The 24,003-nt window shown below is 49.8% G+C and overlaps 5 protein-coding genes across 5 annotated transcripts; 2 read left to right on the forward strand and 3 right to left on the reverse strand.

Annotated features, from left to right (window-relative positions):
* The first annotated feature begins 12,196 nt into the window (after positions 1-12,196).
* On the forward strand, positions 12,197-13,945 carry P170DRAFT_246348 (uncharacterized protein). Its single transcript, XM_024842988.1, has 3 exons — positions 12,197-12,792; positions 12,959-13,103; positions 13,616-13,945. The coding sequence occupies exons 1-3, from the start codon at positions 12,293-12,295 to the stop codon at positions 13,652-13,654; spliced, it is 684 nt and encodes a 227-aa protein (XP_024700847.1). The 5' UTR covers positions 12,197-12,292; the 3' UTR covers positions 13,655-13,945.
* P170DRAFT_365260 (G1/S-specific cyclin) lies at positions 13,878-15,222 on the forward strand (the record flags this gene model as incomplete). The annotated part of the gene is made up of 2 exons (XM_024844693.1): positions 13,878-14,090; positions 14,179-15,222. The coding sequence occupies 2 exons, from the start codon at positions 13,878-13,880 to the stop codon at positions 15,220-15,222; spliced, it is 1,257 nt and encodes a 418-aa protein (XP_024700848.1).
* Positions 15,223-20,115: 4,893 nt separating this feature from the next.
* On the reverse strand, positions 20,116-20,939 carry P170DRAFT_246362 (uncharacterized protein). The gene has a single exon (XM_024842990.1). It carries the CDS (start codon positions 20,644-20,646, stop codon positions 20,224-20,226), a length of 423 nt encoding a protein of 140 aa, XP_024700849.1. The 5' UTR covers positions 20,647-20,939; the 3' UTR covers positions 20,116-20,223.
* A 437-nt stretch (positions 20,940-21,376) lies between these two features.
* On the reverse strand, positions 21,377-21,643 carry P170DRAFT_478505 (uncharacterized protein; the record flags this gene model as incomplete). Its single annotated transcript, XM_024853566.1, has 2 exons — positions 21,377-21,489; positions 21,559-21,643. The coding sequence occupies 2 exons, from the start codon at positions 21,641-21,643 to the stop codon at positions 21,377-21,379; spliced, it is 198 nt and encodes a 65-aa protein (XP_024700850.1).
* A 419-nt stretch (positions 21,644-22,062) lies between these two features.
* Positions 22,063-22,611, reverse strand: P170DRAFT_246360 (uncharacterized protein). The gene has a single exon (XM_024842989.1). The coding sequence runs from the start codon at positions 22,534-22,536 to the stop codon at positions 22,243-22,245; it is 294 nt and encodes a 97-aa protein (XP_024700851.1). The 5' UTR covers positions 22,537-22,611; the 3' UTR covers positions 22,063-22,242.
* Positions 22,612-24,003: the final 1,392 nt, after the last annotated feature.

Raw genomic sequence — 24,003 nt, forward strand, 5'->3', positions numbered from 1 at the left:
GGTGAAGAGGATGCGGTGGAACTGTGGACGGATTGATAGCTGTAAAAAGGGAGGATTTCTAGAGTCGTCGACAGAGCTTTTTTCGCTCGTGCTGCTGATCGACTGATCGGAGGGAGGGGAGAAACGATTCGACCCCTAGAGATGATAGGAAATTCAAGATCTGAAAATAACCTACCCCGGCTCGACGCGTAGAGCCGACCACTAGACAATCATTCCGATCGAGCGCTGATGTCTAGGAACTTGGGGGGGTGGTCTGGGGTGGTGGTGGATTAGACGTTGCTCGACCTTTTTTTTTTTTTTTTTTTTTTTTTGGATACAATTTTTAGCGCGCCGCGGAGGTTCCACCAATGATGGCTGGCACGTGACTGGCTCAGTCTATACCTACAACTGGTGATGTCTTCACAGAACTTCATGAATGAATTATTCCAGTTTATCTTGATTGATGAGTTGAGCAGATAGGAATGAGTCTGTACATGCTTCTATGCAGATGCGACCAGGACCAGGGCACATTCGGGTCCGTATTGCCATGAGCAAGCAACATATACTAGCACCCGGAGGTAGCGATGCAGATACGGACTGACATGGAAGAATAGAAGATACAGTGCTTATACTTCAGATCAGTTGGATACAAAATGTCTCATTCGTGAAGATTGTAGTGTATATTGTTTGATTTGCTGGCATCACATACATATTCCACTCGCCAACTGCACATACAGATACATAGCCTGTTATCCAGCAGTCAGCACCTCTACTGGTTGATAATCATGCTAGGAAAGGCATTATAGGCTGTGCATCTAAATCCTAAATGTCAATTGAACTGACAAAATGACACAAGAGCCATCCAAGCAGACCCATCATCCGGCCTCTCTCCGGAGTACAAAGGCACCAATTGAGACAGATGTGGCAAACGGAAGGACGGCCCTATGTGTAATACTTCCAAATCACAGCCTGAATCAATCAACACGACGATGACAACAAACAAGTGCTGACAGGGACCAGGGCACGACGGAGAAGGCTTGCCGTATACGAATTGTGTTACACGCATAGGCAGTCAAGCATCGAGCCATGGATTCCCGAGGCCGCAACTTCGAAGATGGAAGGCATTCCACCAATGCCTTCAACGCGGTCAATTGTACGTTGCATAATCTGAATGCACGGAGGGCAGGTGGTATGCGTATATGACAGAACTGTTGGTCAGTAAGGGCCCACGGAAGAAAGGCAATTTATTTTTTTTCTCCTCTTTCAAAGCAAAAGCAAGTCAGAAAAATCAAGTTATCGGGGATGTTGGAACATGAGTACATGCAGACGCAAGCCTAGTTGCATTGACTAGACGTGCCGTATCAGTGATAGACGGTTGTTCATAGGTCGGATTCACAACAGACTGCCACGTCAGACCAACCCCCCGGTCACCCAAGTCCCCCCAGGCCCAGTTGCAGGTGCACATCTCAAACTAGGGGATTCGCAGTTTCGCGACGCGGACGATTTGATAGGATGCTGAGGGAATGGGCTCGACGCCGTAGGGAAGGGGACTCCACCTTACGAGGGGGGCGGTTTCTCTTCGCGGAATGACAGAGCTTATGCACCTGGACGGTGGAGGCTGAATGAAGATGGCGAGATGGACGCAGGCAGAAGCCTTTCCAGTTGGCAGGCCGAGTGGAGCAGGCGAAAGAGGGGAGAGAGCCAGAAATTAATTCTCCGGTGGATTTATCTTCCATGTTCAGCTGAAGGCGACGCGGCTGGGCGGGATGATTCGATCTCGGCGAGTGCGGGGTGTGCGTTGATAGGCACAATCCTCTGCGCCGACTTCATCCTGAGCCGCAGTCTTACCGAGGGGGTCGGCAGATGCTCCCTGGATTCACTATTCCTCGATTTGCAATCGTCGCGAGCTATGGTTCGATCAGTACGGTTAGTCCGAATGGCTCGTTGACCCTTCCAAGATTTGCACGCGTCGGCTGTCTTGACTCTTACGCGACGATAGGCTCTGGCGTGCTCTGTTCCAGATAGCCTCCATCGGGGCCCATGCTCCATTGGACTTCCATTATTCTATTTTAAAGGATAGTGGCTTGCGCATGGTCGCAGTCGCAGCCCTTGCACCTCACACCTGTCCAATGGCGAGTCCGAACGCCAGAAAACAAAGGTAGAAACCCCACGAGGTGTGCAATTTACATGACTCTAGAAAGTGTACTCGCAGCTGCGCCAGACCGCGACGTGGAAAGTCTGCGTATCTCGAAACAATCGGGCATCCAGGTCTCTGAAAAAAGGGTCGAGCGTGGGATAGAGTTCAAGCAATACGGTTATCGCGAAGGTTAAAAGAGCGCGGGTGAGTGAGCAATCATATGGAGAACCGTATCGGCTGGATGCGATCGCCAACACGGCAGAAACATGAGAACAGCAGCGACGGCTCAGATTGGCCATCCGGAGGAGGTTCGGGTCAGGATTCCAAATGAATCCGATATCGCGTCGGCTCGTTTCCTGGGCGCATTAGTCATGCTCATGCTCATGAACAGCACAAGTCAGTCAGTACGGCATAATGATCCAAACCACGAAGACAGTAATGAGCATGAGCATGATAGACGCTTGACCAGAATCAACCGGTTCAGGAGGTGGCTGACGGCATGGCCCAGGCGTCACAGTTAAACTGACTCCGTACTGCGTAAACCCCCTGATGTGCTGGAACCACAGCGGGTGCCAATTGCGACTATCTTCATATATCTATTTTAGACACACTTGCAAGGATGACCCCAGTAGGGAGTCAAGTTGGCAATTAAACAAAAAACAAAAAAAGAAAAAACCCAAACCTGAGACCAGGGAAATTCACGGAAGCCCGAGGGCCATTAGCCCAAGGCACTATCGTCGGACCAAGACAGATTAATTCCGGATTTCGACCCCGGTTTAGTGGTAAACTGGGAGCCAGCAGGGAAAAACGAAACTGGACCCAGATTACGGAAACTCCGTCGAAAACAATCGTCTAGACCAGGATCATCCGGAGAAAGAACACGCCAGATGGGCAATAAGCGCGATGGCCCTGCGAACGCGATCGTCGAATCAGCGCGCGTCGAGGCCCTTTCGGCGGTTTCCACGCCCGACATCGCGGATAAGAACTGCGAGTAATTTCCATAACTCACTTACGCAGGCACGTCGTGGTTGGCTGGCTGCTCAAGTGGCCTTGTTATGTCATCCTGGGGTCCTTTCCCCTTAAACTTCGGGCCAATGCCAGAATGGAGGTGGATTCCTCCGTCGAGTGTTGGAACTGGGAAGGAGGAAAGAAACGTGGCTTGGAAGTAGCGCCTTCTCAATATGTCCGAATGGGGATAAATTGTAGACGCGAGAAGAGCGAGGGAAGCAAAGGATTCCAATTTCCACCTTCAGGGGAGACGAGGTTAGTCAGCTGGGAAAAGGAGACCGCAGAAATCACTAAAAAAAGGAGTTCACTATCCCACGCTGCATAGTGCAGACGGAGTAGTGACTAGGTGATACTAGAATTGCTAGGGAGCAGGATGGAGTACACCATACTCGTATTCCGGAGGCCCCGCAAAGTACCTATCATAGAAACAACTTGGAAGCTCATTTCGGTTCGATGATCGCAAGTCAACTTACCACAACGAGCAGGCCGGGCGCCCGAAACGTGGGACGCGAAGTCAATCGATGACGACATGGGTCTGGCTAAGACTCAGGGTGAAAAAAAGGACACAGAAACGCGCAGTTTATTTACGGAGTGTGTTGCATCTCCACGCGCCTTGGAAAGCTCGGTACCCTGCCCTTCTGTGACGGTGTGACCATGGGTAAGCGGGCATTGACCACTGGGCTGCTTTATATATGTATCTGTCGTACACTAGAAAAAGGCTCATTCATTCAGCAAACGGAAACACCGCAGAAATGACCTTCAATTGCAGAGTGCAAAAGCTGAATAATCGTTTTTTTCTTTCTTCGGTTTCTTTTTTAGCTTTGGGGTTGAATGTGGAGTCGTTTATTTACGCTCAATGGGACCCACTCCTATCTCGCTCTAACCGCTTTCAGGTTGGTGTGGTACGGGTACATGATCTCGGTATGGCAGTACCTTACCTAAGGAGTAAAGACGTACAGGTATTGGATGTATAGACCCTGACTGGTATTGTCCTCGGGTGACCGCCTCATCCCTCTGTCAATACTACTCCGTACCTTACTCCGTAGCTCCCAGGAACAATGGAAGGCCCGGCATCAATAAGACAGAGAAACGAAAGAAAAAACTGGACACCACCCACCCGGCTAGCCGTCAGAACGAAAACTAAGGCAGGAGGAGAAAATGGTGAACCATGGTTGAGGCTCTCCGCCGCCCCCGCCGCAAAAAAGACCGCCATACCGGAAGAGGTCATATTGTCTCGGCGACGCTGACCTTTTTTCGCGTTTCGGCGCACTCGTTGGCTCTGGACGTTTCTCCCTTCATCTTTAGCCCGCGGTCGGCTGGATCTGGATATGGGCAACGTGGATATCGCCCATCCCACTTCTTGCAAGATTTTTCTGCGGTATCCATCTCGATGCATACGCCGGATGGACTACTACGGACTTCGCGGCGTAGGGTGAGAAATGCCTCAAGGGTCCAGGAGCGAGCGGTGCGCCGGCGAAGAGATTTTATCTCGACGTGCAGATGAAGGGTTTCGAGATCGGGATTGTGATACCCTTTCGCTCGCCTTGGCATTCTGCATCTAGGCTCGGTAAGAAGACTCCCCGCCCCGAACACTCTGAAGTATTGAGTTCCAGGGCTGTGAGATACTACGGAGTAAACGTCATCTACAGATCATTCAGTCATCCTGGGGACCGATCATTTTCTTCAAGCAAGGCCTCGTCCACCACCGTGGAAAACACACTATACTCTCCGTCGATTGACTTTAAGAACCATCGCAGGCAAAGCGGAGTGGACCCGTTAATGTAGGCGTACGGAGTAATCCGCAGGAAAAGTGGCCGGGACTCGAAAAAAACCGGACGATGGAGACTCGGGTAAAGACTAAAAAAGACACGAAGAGGCAACAAACGGAACAGGATCTGGTAGTGGTACTGAATTGAATGGACAGGTAGACTGGACGCTTGATGCATAAAACGCAATATGCAGCGATCGCTGCTCCAGGACAAGCTATTGGATCCGGGAAGACCTGTAGGGTTTGATTGATCCAAGTCTCCCTTAGTAAGTTAGAGTATAGGGAGTGTAAATTGTGGGTTGATATGCAGCAGAGTTATCATGTCTCGTCTTTCCCTCGTAGACGCAGACAGGCACGTAATGTTCTTTAATCCTTCTAGAATACTTCGCCCACACCGTCAACCAGTATTTGACAGCTTGTCTTTCCTGCTCTCTCCGTCTCTCACTTTTTTTTTTTCTCTCGTTGCGCTATTCGATCCACTTGATCCAGACGATACAGCCCTACTAGTTCTTTCTGTATATGACGAAGTCCACTAGCAAGTGTCGGTATCGAACACAAACAGCATACAGAGCACCATGGATGGATATGGTACGTTCCGACCGCCATACATACTCCGTACTACCTAATATTGAGTACGGAGCCCATCGCTTAATAAGTGAACATGAAGCTAGTTACCTATTACGTCGCAAACGAAGCAATTTCGTTCTTTACTCGTACCCCCGAAAAAGCAAAGTGCAGAAAAAAAAAAAAAAAAAAAAACCAAGAGTGGACCAGAATGTCGGAACAGCGGGGCCCGCAACATCCTTTCCGTTGGTAGCGTTATTATATAATTAATCCATTCTGTCGTACTTGTGTCGGTCGTGCGGACTTCGCAGTCATACGAAGGATTCAACGAGTCCGGAGTAAACGATAACTAATAACGACAGGACGGTGAAATCCGCCCGGCCTGACTGGCCGCTGGATCGGTGGTTACTGGTACCTAGGTTGCCAGGCAGGCAGAGAGTCCATTGCAAACCTACACTTACGCACAAGAGACCAGGCAGCACACCGGCATTATATAACCGTTTCCACTGCTGCCTTGAAAGCGTTTGGAACGGACGCACTGTGGCAAGGTGATTAACGCAATGTGGCCCGGGAAATCCGCTTCAGCTAGCGGGATTCAGAATTGGGAAAGGAGAACGGTCGGATATAATTTTTTTTCACCCTCGAGATCCGCAGTGGGTTGTTTGGTCGTCTTGTCTTGTTAGAGACCCGAATGCGGTGTGTTCTTTGTATGGTGGTGCCGAGTTGGATTACCTGGGTATTGTATGAGGATAAAGAAGAGAATGGGGACTCAATTGTGAAAGAAAGTTTACAGACCAGTGGCATGGCAGATAAGCCTTTCTTCTGTCCGTCGTATAATCGACTTCGCTACAGTGGTGATATCATGGCGAGCGATCTCGAAAAATGAGGTTCTGGTGTTGATACTGGATACATCGCGGGCGCGCCACTCTAAATACTAAATACCCATTTGCCATTCTCCGACGTTTAAACACCCGTACGGGTATTGTATGTATTTCTGGCCGGAGTTCGTTCGTACTTTCGCAGGTTTCCGGACGTATCTTCAGCTCAACCATACCGACAAATTAAAAATAATACATCCCAACCTGCTTTAGGTAGGTGAGGTAGGTTTCCATTCTATATCCAGAACCGAAATAATTGCCCGGCGCATTCGTTTCATGGAACTACACACCAACATACACACATACATACATATGTATCTGACATCCCCACACCCCGAAAATAACGATATGCAAATGATCATAATCTAGAAAATGCCCTTGCATGGGGTATGGACGATGACAATGCAGGACGGCGCAGGTTACACGAAATCCCATTAACGACGGGGCAGGCATGCACGGTTGTCCCCGGGGCCTAGACGATTAAACTACTGTAACCACGACCACGAAGAGCATGAACGAAAAGCAATGCACGGCACAGTGCAAGGACAGCTGCAAGTTAAATGAGAGAATAGTTTGCGAATCCCTTGATCCTGCGCAGGCGCGCAGATGGATGGTCGGTGCAGGGACGCCGCAAGGGGTAGTAGACTTGGGGGTCTATGAGCATTACTCGGGCGGGCGGGCGCTTTCCTACCTAGCAACCCTGGGATGCGATGCAGTGGTCGCGTTATAGAAATTGAGTTTTGTATGAGATTGTGGTAGGGTGAGTGTGGCTCTGTATATGTATCATCAACCTGCTCCTACATATGCGATTCAGTTGGTACTTGGGCTGCGAGGGTCTTTTTGCTGGGGGGAGTGGATATGTTCCAGATCTCCAGATATATAAGCTGCATGATAGACTTCTGCGATATTATTATATTCCCAATCCCAACCGATCTGGTGGGCCGGCGAAAACCTAAAAATCAAGCGATTCTGCAACCGCAGTTTCAAGGAGACGTGATAGACGCTTCAAGGGATTTCGGGATTCAACTTCGGGGCACAGTTGCTTCATCAGATGAACCGCTTTCCCCCTTTTTTGATATGCCCATGAGTAATGTTTGCATGACAGGAAACATGCGTACTGGCTCGAGGAGGGAGATCCTACGATTGCCTCATTCAGCCCTTTCCCCCTCTCCTCCCTGGTGCGTTGTCAAAGTTTTTTTTTTTTTTTTTTTTTGTTCTTCTCGATCACCCCCTACACGAGTATTAATAAATACGGGCTGCTAAAATCCGCGATCGGCTCAAAATGGGGGAGGCTTGGGGGAAGACAAACATCCTTGCTAGCAGTGCCCCTTTTGCCCCCTTTTTAATTGATTGAACGGCGTGGGAGTTTTAATTATTGGGAATCGAGGCTATAGATCCGTTGATGAATGCTTCCACGGGAAAAGGAAAACAACAATGACACTAGCTAAGGCTAAGAAAAATACCATCCAGGACAAGGGGTCGGTTGGGTCGTGAATTCGACGAATCTAGAAGGGCATGGATGTGCAGCATTCCCGTCTTCGAAGCAACTCCGGCGAGAAGAGGTCCATTTGGCACGGTAGCGTACCACGGATGAGCTGCACATGCATTCCGAGGTCGACCCGGTGCGACAAAGGAAGTCTGCTGGCGGCAACGATCGGCTAGCCCCCCACGAAATCCATTACGGAGCAGGTTACGACTGAACAGTGAAGCTCCGGCCGCAGGGATACAGCGTAAGTGAGCCACCGGGCAATGGGACGAAGCGAAGAGAGAGAAGAGAGGGACAAATGACAAGGAACCAAGGTGCCAGCCACATCAGCCACAGCCGATTTCTGGGAGAAAAAGAGGGAAAGGCTGGATGTATGCAATACGCTTTGTGAATTGTGACTAGCCTGGCGGTGCTGCGGAATCCTGCATCCGCGTCCTGCTGATTATTATTGCGATATTCTGGACCCAGGATCTGATGCCTTTCCCCACAATCGGTGTGGCGAAGACCGTCAGATGGAGTACGGAGTTGACGATGGCGAAGGTCAACGACGACCATCGAGTCAGTCAGTGAGTGAGATGATGTAATGTCGCCTCCTGGCCAGTCAATTGACTCCCTTGCGTAGACGTGCGATATTGTCGTACTTGGCCCCAAGATAAGGAGTCAACCGTCGAGGTAACACGGCGCCGTCCGACGAGACCAACGAGACTGTACAAAGCGCGCAACCCAATTGACTGGACGAGAGGCGTCGACAATTATAGACGCAACCAGTTCATCCCGGGACGTGACTGTTACAGGACTGCGTGTCACTGGTTAACCATAACGGTTGAACGCATCCACCGACTCCGTTGGCCGATCACGATATTGCGGGGGGTGGATGCCCGGAATCCCTTGGTCGTAATCATGATCCATCACGACGCAAGAAGTGGTTCCGTTTGAGAATCGATGCTGGGCAAGGAGTTTATCCTTTTGGAGCAGAGAGCTACGTAGTACTCCGGAGTATGTCGTGCTGGACTGAGGGTGGTATTCTCCCCGCAGTCTCCAAGACAAAGCCAGCGGAGTTCCGAGTATCAGGATCGAATGACATGTCCTGGGATTGACAGCCACACCGTCGATTCGATTGGGTCTCGATTGACTATTGACGCGAGGATGTGCGTGTGCTGGAAAGGGCCCGAGAGATGGAAGGCACCTGTACCTCCATACCCATCGGCCTTAGTTTTTGTTGATATAAGGACAGATTGATCACGCCGTCCTCCCCTTTCCCTGGGAGCTGATCGATAGTCCGGAGAGCGTTCCTTGGCCGTCAATACCAAACAAAAAGAAGATTTCTGGCCCCCTGCATGTGGTTTGCAACCCAATGCCAATTGTTGCATAAGTCCCCTCCGTAACTAAGTACAAGAAGCTCGTAGTAACCCTGACCGTGTTGACGCGCCCATGGAACCGAATCCACGCGAATAGACGCCTCGGCCGTACCATGGATTGTTGCCGTGTTTATCTTCTTGACACGCCTGGTGGCTCTGGGATTGATATTTTCTACGGATTGAAAAGGCTTTCAGGCATTCATTCATTCTTCCGCGAAGTACCATTCTTACCCATCTGCGCGGAGGCAGATTCTAGAATTGCCCGATCGCATCGAGACAAAGAAGACACGGGCGGCGAAGGTTGCGAGGAAGGCGCACAGAGTTTGACATTCTTCGGATGAGGGGAGTCGATCAAGTTGACTGGCTGCGGCGGAGAAACGCGAGCAAATCGACGGTGGTCAGAGGCTTTCCGGTGGTGAGCCAGTCAGCAGTCAATGACGCCCGTCGACGATGCTGGGACGCGACCGACGTGAGTACAGACTTGCCTACAGCGGCAGGTACTGTATGTACGTACAGTCCCATACCAGGTCATACAGTGGATTCTGGACTGCTGCCGAGTAAAATGCGAACCACAGTCGACTTTACGGGCCGTCAGCAGCTGAAAAAAGAAAAAAGAAAAATTAAAAAACCAGGCCGGCAACTCCGCAGTTTTGTGGGCAACCAAGAGCCCGTCGTCGAATCGCAGGCCGGTTTGATGTTATGCTCGAATTAGACTAGACAGGGTTGTCCGACCTAAAGACATGGGAACAAATGATCCCTGGTCAATGATAGGCAAGGACAGGCGGCCGACGACAGAGCATTGAGGGTGCAGCTTCGGGACCAAAAATCGTAGGGCTACCATGGGATGAATGATTGATTGCTACGGAGTAGTTCGTTTGATATGTCCTCCCTCCGGAGTAGCGACTGAGTTAGTTACGTAGGAGGGAGGACTATTGCCCATATTGTGTCACCGTTTCTACCGCCGTTCTGCTAGGGTGGACGCCGCATGGGGACTAAATCCCTACTCTGGAGTAAATACTGAATACTAAATAATATGGTCGGATGACTAGCAGGCCTCGCTGCTCGTCAACTACACCGTATTAATATTGGTGGTATTGTGATGGATTATTCGATAATTGCAATTATTATCATTATTCGTTAACTGTGGTGCAGCCTGCGGTGGCAGCACCAATGCTGACTGACCACAGTAGTGTGGCTATAGTGACGCAGCTTCTACAGTAGTGAAGGCGATGATCCTACGCAGTATACCCCGTATGTAATAAGCGGCATAAATCATGACGGATGCGAATGGAAGGGGACGATTTATCCGTCCTCCGTTTTTACGTACGCAGGAGGAACGAAGGAAAGGGAAAAAACTCCCAGAGGCCAAGGACCCGAGGTGTTCCTGGCCTGAATCAGGGAGCGAAATGGCTGGTGAAGACTGGCCGACACCGACGGAGATCACCCCACTCCGAAGCCCACCGAAGGAGTGCTGGTGCTGGACGCCGTGCAGGTTAGTTTAGAGAGTTCGGTGGCATCCCCTACGGGCGAACAAAGGCCACTCATCTGGCTGCCTCCTATATACGAGCAGAGCCGGAAAGGGCTTAAACGGGGTGGCAATAGCCTCCCAGCCAGTATCGCAACCTGGAACCTCCCTGGTCTCTTACTGCGATAGGAATCCAGGGATTGGTGCCCCCTCCACGTCCCAGGTCGGCGACCATGCAATAAAGAATTAAAACAACAAAAAAAATGTTTAACAATTCCACCGTAACCTGTATCTACAGACTACCCCTCATGGGCACGACAAAGGATTTCTACGGAGTCGAAGAAATGGATGGAGGAGTATTTTCATTTTCATAAAGCCCAGCGACGGGGAACTGTACGGTACCTGGATTGCAGTACGCAGTACCACCGAAGGGTCTTACAGTAAGGGCCACTGTTTTCCGGGCTCAGGCCGCGTGAGGGCGTGGGAAATAGGAGGTATCGAGGGCGTACTTTGTTGGAGACGCCCGAGTGACAAATATTACCTATTATTATTATTATAATTATAATTATTAGGTATTATTTACCGCCGGAGCAGCTCGAATCCTGGGACTAACTCGCCGTAAGATGAGGTAATTTGATTAAACCCTGCGCCCGACCTCTTCACGGGTCGGTGTTCGCAGAAGCGTTGGTGGTTGGCCTTTGGGATTTTAGACATGAGACAGCGTCGCTTCGACCTTGTCAATCTGTCGGGTTAGGGTGTCTTAGGACCTCCTGGTGCTTAGGACCAAATGTCAATTCGAGGGACGACCAGCCTGCCGCCGTCGGTAGGGCTTCTCAGCCAACGCCGGACGGGTCGAGAGGGATGGATTGAGACGAGGTGAAACGGTGACTGTACGGTATTCAGTAGGTTTAGTAATTACGGACCTTACTGATTATTTTTACTTACTGATAATTACTTACTGTATCCCGTACGGTGTTACCGCCGGCGTCACGGTTACGATACGGACAGGCTAACCTGCAGCGATCCTCTCGAGAGCCTTCTATCTGTGGCTCGTCCCATCTCTTCTTATTCTCTTCTTTTCTTTTCTTCTTCTACACCCGTCTGGAGAGAGAGAGCCAACTCCTCCTCTTTTCTTCTCCTCCTCCTTTTCTTCTATCTTCACCTCTCCTCCCTTTCCTCCCTTCTCCCCTCCTCCCCCTTCACCTGCCGCCCGCCAATTCTTTCGGAGAGATCTGAGACTGGTCTACAGGCCGCAAGACAAGAGTCCGTTGACGATATTCCTATATCTGTCGACCTCATCTTCTGCCCGCTGCACCAGCTCTCCAGTCGAGCCGTGTCCGTCAGCTTTCCTGCTTCGACGTCCCTCGCCTTGTCGACGTTTGTTAACTCAAACGGCGATTCCTCCCTGCCTCCCCCCTATCTGACTGCCGCCGTCCGATCCGGAAACGACAGTTAGTTCCCCTGATTCAGCTCCTGCCGGTTAGAAGAGCAGCAAGAAGGGTTCCGTTATTTTCGTTGTTCCGCTTGCATTGTACATGATTTGGTTTTTGCTGTGATATTTTGCGAGGTGAGAGAGAAAAAGTTTTCCTTTTCTGTCAATTCCCTTCCCCTCTTCCGGGTGTTGCGTTTCCGAACTTCATGGCGTGCGAATGGCCCGTGTATGCCGGACAATCGAAATGATATCTGGCCTACCTTCCTGCTCTTCTACCGAACTCAGATCAGTGAGCTTCAATATTCGATTCCCTCGAGTACCCGGTGAAATCAAATTCGAGAGCGGATTCGGCAATTGCTCGTTGAGACCCCCGAAGTTGGCCGCAGTTCGACCCCCCTCCCCTCGGGCACGCAAGCTTCCAAGACGAACACAATGGATTCAACCTTCATTGCATCGATACCTGTCATTCTGCATGGCGTGGAAAGGTGGCATTGGCTCAAGCAATTGGTCGACCGCTTTGGAACATGGACAATGGCTTGGTGAAAGGGGCACGGAAAGGCGTACAGATATCAAAAGGGGTTCAAAAGATCATGTCCTTCCTGCACGGATTTTGAAATATATCAACGGATTATGTTGCCGTCAAGAACCGGAGCAACCTGTTGTCTTTCATGGAAGTCGATTAAAGGGGTCGCCCAAGGGTGTGTGTGGGAAGAATGTGTAGGGTTATCTGCATATTTGGGGATTGACGATCCAAGCCCATCACATACCCCGGATGCCGCAACAACCCTTCAAGATCCTGGTCTCGTGCGCAATGATAGAGGAAGCATCCGATTATTGGAGAAGATTGGTTGGCTAACGTGACTTTGTCCATGACGCTTATTAGGAGACTTTCTGTTCTTTCTCTTAATCCGGCCTCGACTTCACTCCGTTCATTCGATGTGGAATCGGGCTTTTTAAACCTACCTCACATCGTCGCCTTTCGATCTTGTACAAGAACGTCGACACGAACAGACACTGAACCAATAACCGTACGTTGTGTGATCATTCTTTTTGCCTGCATGTTCATTTCCCCCCCTGACGATCTCCCTATCCCTTGGCAGGGTTTCGTGCCTGTGTCCCGTTCCACATTCCGGGAGTGCACATAGACTTGCAAGTTCAAGCACTGGTTCCTAGGGCGAAGACGTTCAGTCGTCCTTCGCCTTTTGGACTGGTATCCTCCAGAGTCAACTTGACGGATCATTCCTGCGTCTTGCCCCAGCCTAGATGCCAGACTCGCCGTCACGGTAAGGGTTGCATCGTGCCCTCTGCCCGAAGGCCTTTTATCTGGGTTAGTATTCTCCATCCCCTGGAGATTTTCCCCTTTCATCCTCAACGTTCTTTCTTTTCGTTCTTTTGGATCCTACCACTCGTTCTCTCACTTTCGTTTTATTGTCTTCCTTGTCTTTTCCAGACTCGTTCGATCTTTACTACCCTTTCATACTATCTTTTTTTTAATCATTTATTTTCCTGACGTCTTTACTAATAATCTTTTTGTTAATAGCTCCGGCCACCCAAGAGGCTGTCTCCACTGGTTGTCTGATCACTCTATTACCTCCAGTATTTCGGACTTCTCGTCTTTGTGCTGGCCGTTCCTTAATATTGCCCAACTAATTCCACTCATTATTCCCATACTAATTCATTGACGACTGTCACTCTCTTAATTCCGTCGTTCCCTGATAAGACATTGTCTCCTATCAGGTACACTCTTTTAATAATAACGGGATTGATATCTGTTGCTTGTGTTCTTCACCACTTTCGACATCATGGCCTACCAGAAGCGTCCTACCTCCAGCTACCAGCCTTGCGATACTTTCTTCGTGGAATCGTATGACGATTTCCCTGCACCTCGCATGGACCCGAAGGAGCATGCCAAGTTGATCGCTCGCGAGCGTCAGTATGCCATTGCCGACGAGCTGTCCAGAGTGGCCAGCGAGGAGTTGCGTGATGACATTCTGTCGCACATGCTGGACATGGATGTTAGTGCTCCCTTCCACAACTGCCTTGGCCGGCATCAGGTCGAAAATGTTATTTGAAAGCTGACCAACGGCACTATTCTCAAAATAGGCTACCACGCTTCCTGACGTCGAATCCATCGATATTCAAACCGAGATCCAATGGTTCATGCGCCCCTACCTGCTGGACTTCCTCATCGAAGCCCACACCGCCTTCCAGCTCCTTCCCTCGACGCTGTTCTTGACCATCAACCTCCTTGATCGATACTGTTCCAAGCGTGTCGTCTACAAGAGGCACTACCAGCTGGTCGGATGTGCTGCTTTGCTCATTGCGGCCAAGTATGGTGACAAGAAGGACCGCGTGCCCACCATCAAGGAGCTGAAGTCGATGTGCTGCTCCCTGTATGATGACGATATGTTCGTTCAGATGGAGTGGCATGTTCTGCAGACTCTGGGCTGGACCATTGGACACCCCACCGTGGACAGCTTCCTTCAGGTTGCCGTCCTGGATACCCCTTACGACCCTGAGGTCGAGCACATGGCTTTGTACATCTCGGAGATCTCCCTGTTCCACCGGGAATTTGTCTCGAAGCCATCGTCGGACCTCGCCCGGGCCTCGTTGGCGCTCTCCCGTTGCATTCTCAACCGGCCGCAGCCCCGCCACACGGAATGGGCCTCGCAATACGACTCCATGACCCTGGTGGGCCTGTCCCAACAGCTTCACCAGCCTTCTCAGGTGCTATCTAGGAAGTACTCGTCGACGCACTACTCTCGGGTCGCCAAGATCCTGGAGCAGTTCCTGGCCCGCCAGGCTTCCATCGCGAGCTACACTCCTCCGAGCCCTCCTTCGGACGTCACTACGGAGTCCAAGCCGTATGAGGGTGAAATGGGTCTTGCTACCCCCCAGAAGGCGCACCCTTCGAGCATGCCCCATGGCTATATCACGCCGCCAATCACACCGGAGACCGAGGCCTACGCCAACGGCGCTAACCCCCACTTCGTCAAGGGGGTCGCTGGCACCAGTGCCTGCTCCCCGTCTCCCACTCCTCCCCCTAGCATGCAGTATGTGAGCTCTCAGGTCTATCAGCCGGAGGCCACATTTACTCAACCACAACAATTCCTTCAACCTCAGATGGGATTCAGCACTGGTTACTGAATTAAGCCAATTGAATGAGGAAAGCAACCTCTTCTGAAGTGGATCAGTATCTTGGACAAACGATATATGGCCACTTCCATTTCTTTGTCTTTTGCATATTGTGCAATATTTTCACATGATTTTATCGTCTATCATTGAACTCTGAATCAACCACCCAGTTCGGTTGTTTTGTAAGAACACTGCTGGGACCCCATTTCCTTGTGTCATTTTCCTTTAAAATTGCATACCCATTTTCTTGTTCTCTTACAATCTCATCATCTCTTGGGTTCGCCCAAGTTGCATCTACTTCTTTTATTCATATATCTAGCATTGCAAGCGCGAGCCGTTCGAGTCAGATTGCATTTTTCTTCTTATTTTGAGATTATCCCCCGTTTCTTTTTTTTCCTTTTCTCAAAGCCATGTGTGGAGTTGCAAATTCATTTCTCAGTTTAGCGATGCCTTGCGGTCCATGCAGTGACAGGGACCGGGGCTGATTCGATTGTTCATTTTCACTTTCCCCTTACTTCCCCCTTTCATTCCCCAGCACATCCCCTCTTCTCCCTTATCCAGACCTTTTAATGTGGCCTCATTCTCTCACCCTCCCCATGTGCGATGTACACATACGCGAGCGGGATTACATATTGGAAATACCTGCATCGTTCGGAATTCTTGACTGATGGAGAGAAAGGTCCGCTCCAAAAAAAGCTGAAAAAAAGACCACCGAACAGAAAAAAATCATGAAAAAAAGCGAAGCAAGCGCAAGAGACGAGCAGCTTGATACATTATACTACATACCCAAAATCCTAAAAAAAAGGGAACCATGGCTTTGTTATTTAATGATAGTTGGAGATAAATAAACAAAGAAAGACAGAACGAGAGATTTTATTTGTTATTGGACATTTGTTCAAGTTTAGTGTAATAAGTTTCTAGTCTATGGATGCGGATTGACGCCATGATAAATATGACAGCCGTCTTCCAAGAACACTTCTACTTCGCCTTTGTCACCGACGTGTGATCTCACCACTTGTAAAATATATTTTGAAACCAAAAAAAAAATCAAAAGTGGTCTTGAATGCAAAATACCTATTCTGTCCTACCTTCACGACGCCAATCTCTTGCCTTCAAAGCCTGAAGTCTCAAGTGATGAAAAAAACTTCGAGACCTACGAAGGCGCCACTATATATACTGCCAATTTCAATACGGAGGTCTCGATCAACATTTCAGAGTCATAATTTAATTGTCATTTTGTTTCTCTATGCATAGTTACATCCACGAAGAGGTGTTAGGTATATATTTTTATTAAAATCGGGTCCTTCGATAGTAGTTAAGGTACAACACGCGGAAGACTCAACATGGCATATCTATGCCCTCACATCGATCACATTTATGCACTAGTATCCACTAAGGACATGGGACATATCCTTTCCAATGAGTCCGTCGAGACTCTTGGCACTCTGTACAGTGTGACAGCGATGTTGCAAAACTCTTGTGATCGAGCCAACACCCTGCCAGTGATTAACCTGTCGAGGCTGCTTAATAGCAGGGAAGGTATCAAGATAGGTCGACGTTCAGTATGATCAAGGTCAGAATCATGATCAGAAGTAAGACAGCTTTCATTGTCGACGTCGGCCTCATCGGAGTCATCAATAACTTTCGCCGATTTGATCTTCTTTGTGGGCCGTGTAGAACTGTCATTCCCAGCAGAAGTGGCACGCCATTTGCCTTTTGGCTTAGAGACTAACTCTCCTTCCTCCTGCATGACACCTTCATTGATCGATTTAACTGTAGCAGCCACTGGTAGATCCAACTGATCCGGGATGACACAAATTAACCTGTCCCAGGAATCAGGATAGGGAACAGGTATCTGGTCCAAATATGTTGACAAGAACGCAGTTTCCCCTGGTTGAAAAATTAAAATGTCCAGAAATAAAAAGCAGACCGAAATCCTGTCCCAGATACCAGTATCCCTAGAGCGAGAATCCCCCAAGCGACCCGGCGGCAGAAACAACTGCAGACTGGATAGGTAGATATCTATGCGGGATATTCAGCACCGTGATTTCGAATAAGGTAGACGGCTGTCTGTATGACAAGAATCCATGATGTGGACGTATTGACCGAGGTGACTGATTGCGACATTGGATGTCTCCTGTCCACGATGGCTCACCACTATCAAGGAATTGTCTTCATCTGTTGTTCAGTTTACGTGACGCGATGCCAATGTCGTCAATGTTGCCGCTACCCCCAATATCTCCTGTCCTCTGTGACTGGCAACGACAAATCGGCTTCGATGACCCCCGCTGCTCTTATATAAGAACCGCACGACTGTTCAAACGTCTCCGAAGAACCGTCTACCAGACCGACAACCTTGAACGGACCAGCATACATCAAGAAAGAAGTCATGAACCTAGGCTATTAGCTGCAGGATACTCCATTCCAAGCTATTCGCAGCTATTCCCCACATGATGGTGTCTTCTCTACCTGCCTTTTTACTAGCATGGTGGACCATCTCTAACAATTTCAGTAGAGAGATCATTATAACAATGGCGTCGGATATAAACTCGTTGTCGCATGGCCGGCACCCAGGAATATAATTTGGCCAATAATATCTCAGAGCGTTGCTCCACGCGGACCTCTGCAAAGCCGAGCAGAATTCTGAACTTTTTCGTACTCTGTGGCATGTAGAAATTTGCTGGCCCAAGCATGTCTTGTTCGGATCTGACAACAGATTGATCTGCTGTCCTGCGACACTCGGGATGACCCTGGCGTTTCTCGGTGTCCAGACCAGCGAAATAGTCTTTTAAGTGGCATGGCGTTGACCTTCAGATTCATGTCATTTCCAACATGGACATGGGTACTGTTAAGTACTGTAACACCCCAAAGAATCCCTGATTTGTGTCAGAACCCCGTGGTTAACTGCTCAACATACATCAACTGGGTCTGGCGAAGATGGCGTTCTGAGCCCAGTGATCGCTGCAATGTTCTCGGACAGGCTACTGTTCTCAACGTCGCTTAATTCGGCATCTCAGTCAAGGATGAAACGCGAGAGAATCAGACACTCTCGCATCACGATCCGGGTAGATGTGTGCATGAAGAATCAAGGTAGAAATGCAGTTTGTAAACTTGGTGGTATGTCGAAACCAACCGGGATGGGTATGCAATGCAGCCTTATTCTGGCTCATCTGAGGTCCGCTCTCCAGTATGTTATCGGTCGGTAGACCATGCGAAGCGATGGATGCCTTGTCCAAGTAAAGTGATGGACGAAAAACCAAGGAATGCCCTCTGCGGTTGTCATTGTCAAACGTATCAAAGACGACAACGACATCATCGATGTACGCGTGGCAGAACTCACGAAGTTCCTTCAACTTACAGTCCATGATTCTTTGCACGTAGGGAACTGAATTGATGTACCCATCATGGCACCGTTTTTGAAGACTCTTGTCCGCAAGGGAAGATAACAATCAGTCCGACCCGATGTTGACGCTCACTGGCCACTGATAGAGGAATTTGCAAGCGTCGATGACCGAAATGAAGCGGCAACCATGAACCATTGCGATAATGCCCTCCTGTGTACAGACGGGGGGATTAAAGGCCAGATTCCAGTCGTCGATTTGGTCCTCAGAATCTGAAACGACACGTCCTTGAAGCTTGAATTTGCGTGTCTTTTGGCCCCGTGATCGGAGAAAGAAAGATATAACTGTTTCAATTAGCCCAGCCACGGCAGGTAGCAGAAAGGTATCACTCACTCGTAAGCACACATTTCTCTGGCTGGCATTATCTGCACAAGGAGCCTAAGCTCATCGTCAGAGCGTGTATTTTAGGGCCAATGCATCGAGGAAAACTAATATGTCGATAGACGAAACAGCCATTTGATCATGGGTTCATAACCTTTGAAAAGCTTTCCCGTGCCCTACCAGACCCAGGTCCTGCAGAAGAGGCATAATACGAGCCATGCCATATTGAAATCCGGATTTTTTGGAATCTCGTGGAATTCAATGATTTTAATCATGCATGTTTTCGAGAGACTTGCCATTGCCGCCGTCTCTCCGAAAGTCCACGGTGGAGGGAGGACCCTGCTCGGATTCTGTCACCGGACAGAGCAATATACTACCAGCAGTGGTTTTGAAGATAATCCCACAAGAAGTTCTGATTCAAGATAGAAGTGCTTGAGAATTGCGTAGTGCTTGAAGTATCGTCTTTCCAATGGAAATCCAGATCAAAATGTACAAACCACGGGATGCACCCACGAAGAAGAAAGGGCTTTCTGACTGTAGCTAAGTGTGATATGCAAGGAAGAGAAGAGAAGAGATAGGAAGATAGGAAGAAACCAGAAGAAGAACCCAGAAGAGATGAATGATTCCCTCCACCATGACGTGAAGAAATCCATCCATTCATCATCTACAACACCCACCATGCACTTAATCCACACCTGTGAATATCCATAAACCCAGCTCCGATACATTCCCTAACCCCCAGAATTCACTATCCACTATCTCCTCCCCAACCCAACCCCCCAAGAGTGTATAGACCATACCCCGGCGCCAAACGCTCCTAGCCATAAATGCAGCATAACCAACACCCCTATACCAACCAACCAATCCATCCCGTTTCCGCCGTTAACGAGAAATAGCGGGCTCAGGCCTGCCAGCGTTCCGAGGAGTCCGGGAGTGGGAGCGCCGCACCCTACGTAGACACCGGCTGCATACATACTTTGAATGCATGATGGGTGAATTGAGTTGAGCTGGCATCTGCCGGTCGAGGTAGGAGGTACATTAGTCTGCGTTCGGGTGTGGATGACAACTCAGAGATCTGCGGTTGGGGTTGGGTTTTGTGTTCTACTGCGCTGGGTATTGCGGAGGGGGTTAGATTAGATGGGGGGCTTTATGGGTATGAGGATGGGATGAAGGAAGATGGAGGATTAGAGAAGAGTTGTAATAGTATAGTTAATGTAGCATAAGTATACACTAAATCACATCTAATATATCAGGATGTAACAATCTGGTGAGGAAGTAGTCATGCCAGAAATCAATGTAAGTATAGAGACATAAAGATCGGTGCCAGACCGGCGGATGCAGATGACAGTTGACGTCGACGTTGACGTCGACGTCGACAAGAGGAGTCGAGTCGAGACCGTCCATCCACCGACGAGACCGAGAGATCATAAAACGAGCGAATCAAAGAGCGACATGACATGACATGATCAGTAGGATGTATGACACCAGCAGAACCAAAAGCAGTGTTGGACACCAATAAGAAAACCCCGAAATTCTCCAAAGAACCGACGCTATGCGAACAGAAAAGCAAAAGGATAAAAATAAAAATACAGAGCTGAAACATCATCCAGTGAAAGGGTGGCGATGAAAGAGGTCGAGCCCAGAGTAACTCTGCTGAACGCAAGGGATACCGGGGCGAAACTCTCCTTTCTTTCGGACCCCCGGACAGAGGCATGATCCATCCGTGTCAAACAAAAGAATAATCTCCTGTTTGAAGAGAGTAACACGTGGATGATGAGACAGGGGGATTAGTAAGAAATGAAAGGGTGAAAAAAGAAATCAGACAATCTCGTAATATACCAGAGACGAGAAAGGGGAAAATCAAAATAGAAATAATACAAATAAGAAAGGAAAAAAGGAATCGGGACCAAGACCAGTCAGGACAAGTCAAATCCGGGGACAAACAGGGGGTGTATCGGTACATCCACCGATCCAGGGGCAGAAGGAGAAAGGATTCCCTCCCCCAAGACCAAAGGAAGCATCAAAACACCTGTCATTGTTGCGGTGACTGATTGACGGAGGTCCAGAATGTCCAGATCAAGAGCGCCCGTCGAGAGCTGGTCGAGAACGAGAGAGAAAACTCGCAGAATCGTACATCCGAAGAAGTACCCGTACTCCGCGAGAAATCATAAAAAAAGAATAATAATAAAAAAAGGGAAAGTAATCAAATCATCGTAAAGAAAAGGGAAAAAATGGGGGTCGTGTCGATCGGCCGCCTCACTTTTGGAAAGCCGCGCGGATAATCAGCAGACCCGGCGATAATGAGACTAGGGCGCTGGCCAGCAGCTTGGGGGTTTGTCTCCCTGTCTCTCAAGCCCGGAGCTCAGCACTGCGTCTTCTGGCCGCTCCCCCAAAGCCAGCAGGGGAACGCTGAGCGAGCGACCGGGCGAGAAGAGAGGGCTGGTTTACTTCCAGCGCTGCTTGTCCCAGTCGGACGGGCGCGTTTCGTCGTAGATCTGACCCCCCTGATTATGGACAACCACCGGGGGTTGCGTTCTCCGTGGAACCGCATTGGACCCTAGACGCAAAGAGCTTCCCGTTAGTGACGGTCCTAGTCAGAATTAGGGCCAGGATCTGGTGAACTTACCTCGCATATCCGAGACGACAACGCGGTCACCGCTACTGCCGGAGCTGGCCAGCGTGGAATTCGACTCGTTGACTTTGTGAGGCATTGTGATAGGTGGCAGGAGGGAGATGATAGATAGACAGGAGGATAAGATCGATCGATCGAGAGATAGGAGATGGAAGATTGCAGAAGTCGGTCTGACGAAGAACCGGACGTAGTAGATAGAAACGAGGGAAGGGACCGGAGTATATAAGGTGATCTGGGTGGCGGAGCAAGGCGATTCTCAGTCTGGTCAGGACGGACAGACGAGAACGAAGGAGACAAGGCTTTGAAAGGGATTGTCGACTGATTCGCAAGATGGCAATGGATGATAATAGACAGACAGATTGATTGATTGATGACGAACGGGAGGCAGAGGGCAGGGGAGGAAAGCAGCTTTTTGTACGTTTCCCCGGAAGTATGAGGAATCGCCAAAAGGGAATGGAACGTCCCCAGAAATTATTATTTTAGGTTAAAAATAAATTGGATTTCGAGCATTACTTTTTGGACGGAGGGAACTAAATCCCAATCAGAAAACCGAAAAATAAAAACCCAGAGAGATCAGTCATCTTGCATGGGCCAGGGCCCATGTCTATCATCGTCACAGCAGCCAGAATAATGCCTTCAACCAGCGTCCAGCAACGAAAAAAGAAACCGGCGACGACGTCATCTCACTCCATCGCAGGGGAGGGAGAAACCCCATTCTCTCTCCCTTCTGGAAGATCCCCCAAGCCAGACCCTTCGATGCCCGCCTAGACATGGGATCTGGAACGTCTGGTCGAAGCCCCATCCACCGCCACTGCCAGGGGCAAGACAAAAAAAAAGAAAAAGAAAAAGAAAAGCAACAATCACGAACAAAAGCACCAGGTGAGGCGACAAACCGGAAGTCCAGCCTGATTCCAGGATGCTGTCCGTTACTTTTGGTCCGTCAGTCTGCCTGTTCTCCAGCCACAGTTTCATTGCCTGATGAGGCTGATTCGGAGGGCCTGAAAGGAGAAAGACGTGGCTGAGACTGTATGGCCCGGAACCGTATTGTATGACCGGGCGCCCTTTCTATTGGGCCGTGTCGGCGGGTTTCAGGCCAAGTGCCCCGGGTAATTTACGCCTGATACCGCCTAATACCGACAACATCACCTGACAGCGTGGACGGCGGCCCAGCCAATCAGGACGCAGAATCCCGGCTGCCTCACTCCACGGGAGCTCGGATGACTCAGCAGGACCACTTCTGCCGTGCTATTCTGGGTGCAACTTAGACTAACTAGTCTTCCAGTTGGGTCTGGGTAGGTATGAGTCTGGACATGCCGTGCTCTCCGTCCCGTAGCATGATTGATGCCTCCTCCTGACGGACCCTCTTCTGGCGTTAGGATCGCATTGCATCCTCCCTACTCGGGCTGGACGTGCCTCCCCTATAGCAACCAGTCGATCACCGATAACCTGTAACTCTAAACTCCCTGACTAGTGTCTGCCGCCTGCCTCTTTCCCGTTCGCTCTGCAGCGTCAACTCTGGTTGGGATGGAGTACAGCCTGGAGTACAGACCGAATGCGTACCGGCCAGCGTCTAGACCGATAGGAGACTAGTCACTTCTGGGAACTGGACGTCGCTCAGGAAGAAGAATTACGCAGGAGGAATCAGGATACACCGGCAAGAACGGCCACTTCATCCGGCCTGAACGGGACTAGCGCCGTACGCTCGCTAGCGTTGACTACGACGGAGGGTTAGTTAGTTAGTACCTTTGCCAACGACTCCGTAATAATATCCTCTGTAATAACTAATAAAAGGTGCCAGAGGCTAAGTCTGGTCAGTCTAAGGCGGTGTCTCCAGTTGTTGGAACGAAGTGGAGAGCTTCGACTACGTATGGAAATTGGAACTAGACCGGTCTGGTCTAGACTCCAGATAGTCGAAGGGGAATGGGCTCCGTACGCCGTAACGAGTGCAGACTGGAGAGGGAGGTAGCAATTACGTAGGTAGGACTAGACCAGTAGACTACCTTAGTCCGTCCTCCAGGCCAGTTCACCTTATCCCGTGATGAAGGACTCAGGCAACTAACCGGATGGAACGAACGAATCCATCCAATGGTCTGATGCGAGCTGCTGGCAGCTCACCGCCAGAAGACAGCCGAGGGAATGCCGTGACTACTGCCTGCTGCCTGCCTGCCTGCCTGACTCCCTGCCACTCCGTACTGCGTACAACGCAAAGTCAATGCCAGCTGTACCTGCGTGGATCGGCACTCTCTGACTCAGCCGATCGGCGGCGTTGATTGGCCGCTGCCCGGTCTGGCCTGCTGAGCTAAGCAGGCTTAGTCATGCGCTGCCTGGCGGTGGTGCCTAACCGAACTGGGAACGCCTCAGGTCATTCATTTCTCCTCCGTAGTCTCTACTGCGTCGTCATTATTGGGAAAGCGTTCAATCGGACGGGGTCCAGGACCT

Source organism: Aspergillus steynii (genome assembly GCF_002849105.1).
Source record: "Aspergillus steynii IBT 23096 chromosome Unknown P170scaffold_7, whole genome shotgun sequence".
Lineage (NCBI taxonomy): Eukaryota > Fungi > Ascomycota > Eurotiomycetes > Eurotiales > Aspergillaceae > Aspergillus > Aspergillus steynii.

Coding starts and splice junctions, on each gene's coding strand:
- P170DRAFT_246360 (XM_024842989.1), bottom strand. CDS start 22,536: ATGAAACTGTGGCTGGAGAACAGGCAGACTGACGGACCAAAAGTAACG.
- P170DRAFT_246362 (XM_024842990.1), bottom strand. CDS start 20,646: ATGCCTCTGTCCGGGGGTCCGAAAGAAAGGAGAGTTTCGCCCCGGTAT.
- P170DRAFT_246348 (XM_024842988.1), top strand. CDS start 12,293: ATGGCCCGTGTATGCCGGACAATCGAAATGATATCTGGCCTACCTTCC. Junction 12,793..12,958: donor GGTGTGTGTGGGAAGAATGT/GTAGGGTTATCT, acceptor GACGCTTATTAG/GAGACTTTCTGTTCTTTCTC. Junction 13,104..13,615: donor CAGACACTGAACCAATAACC/GTACGTTGTGTG, acceptor TTTTGTTAATAG/CTCCGGCCACCCAAGAGGCT.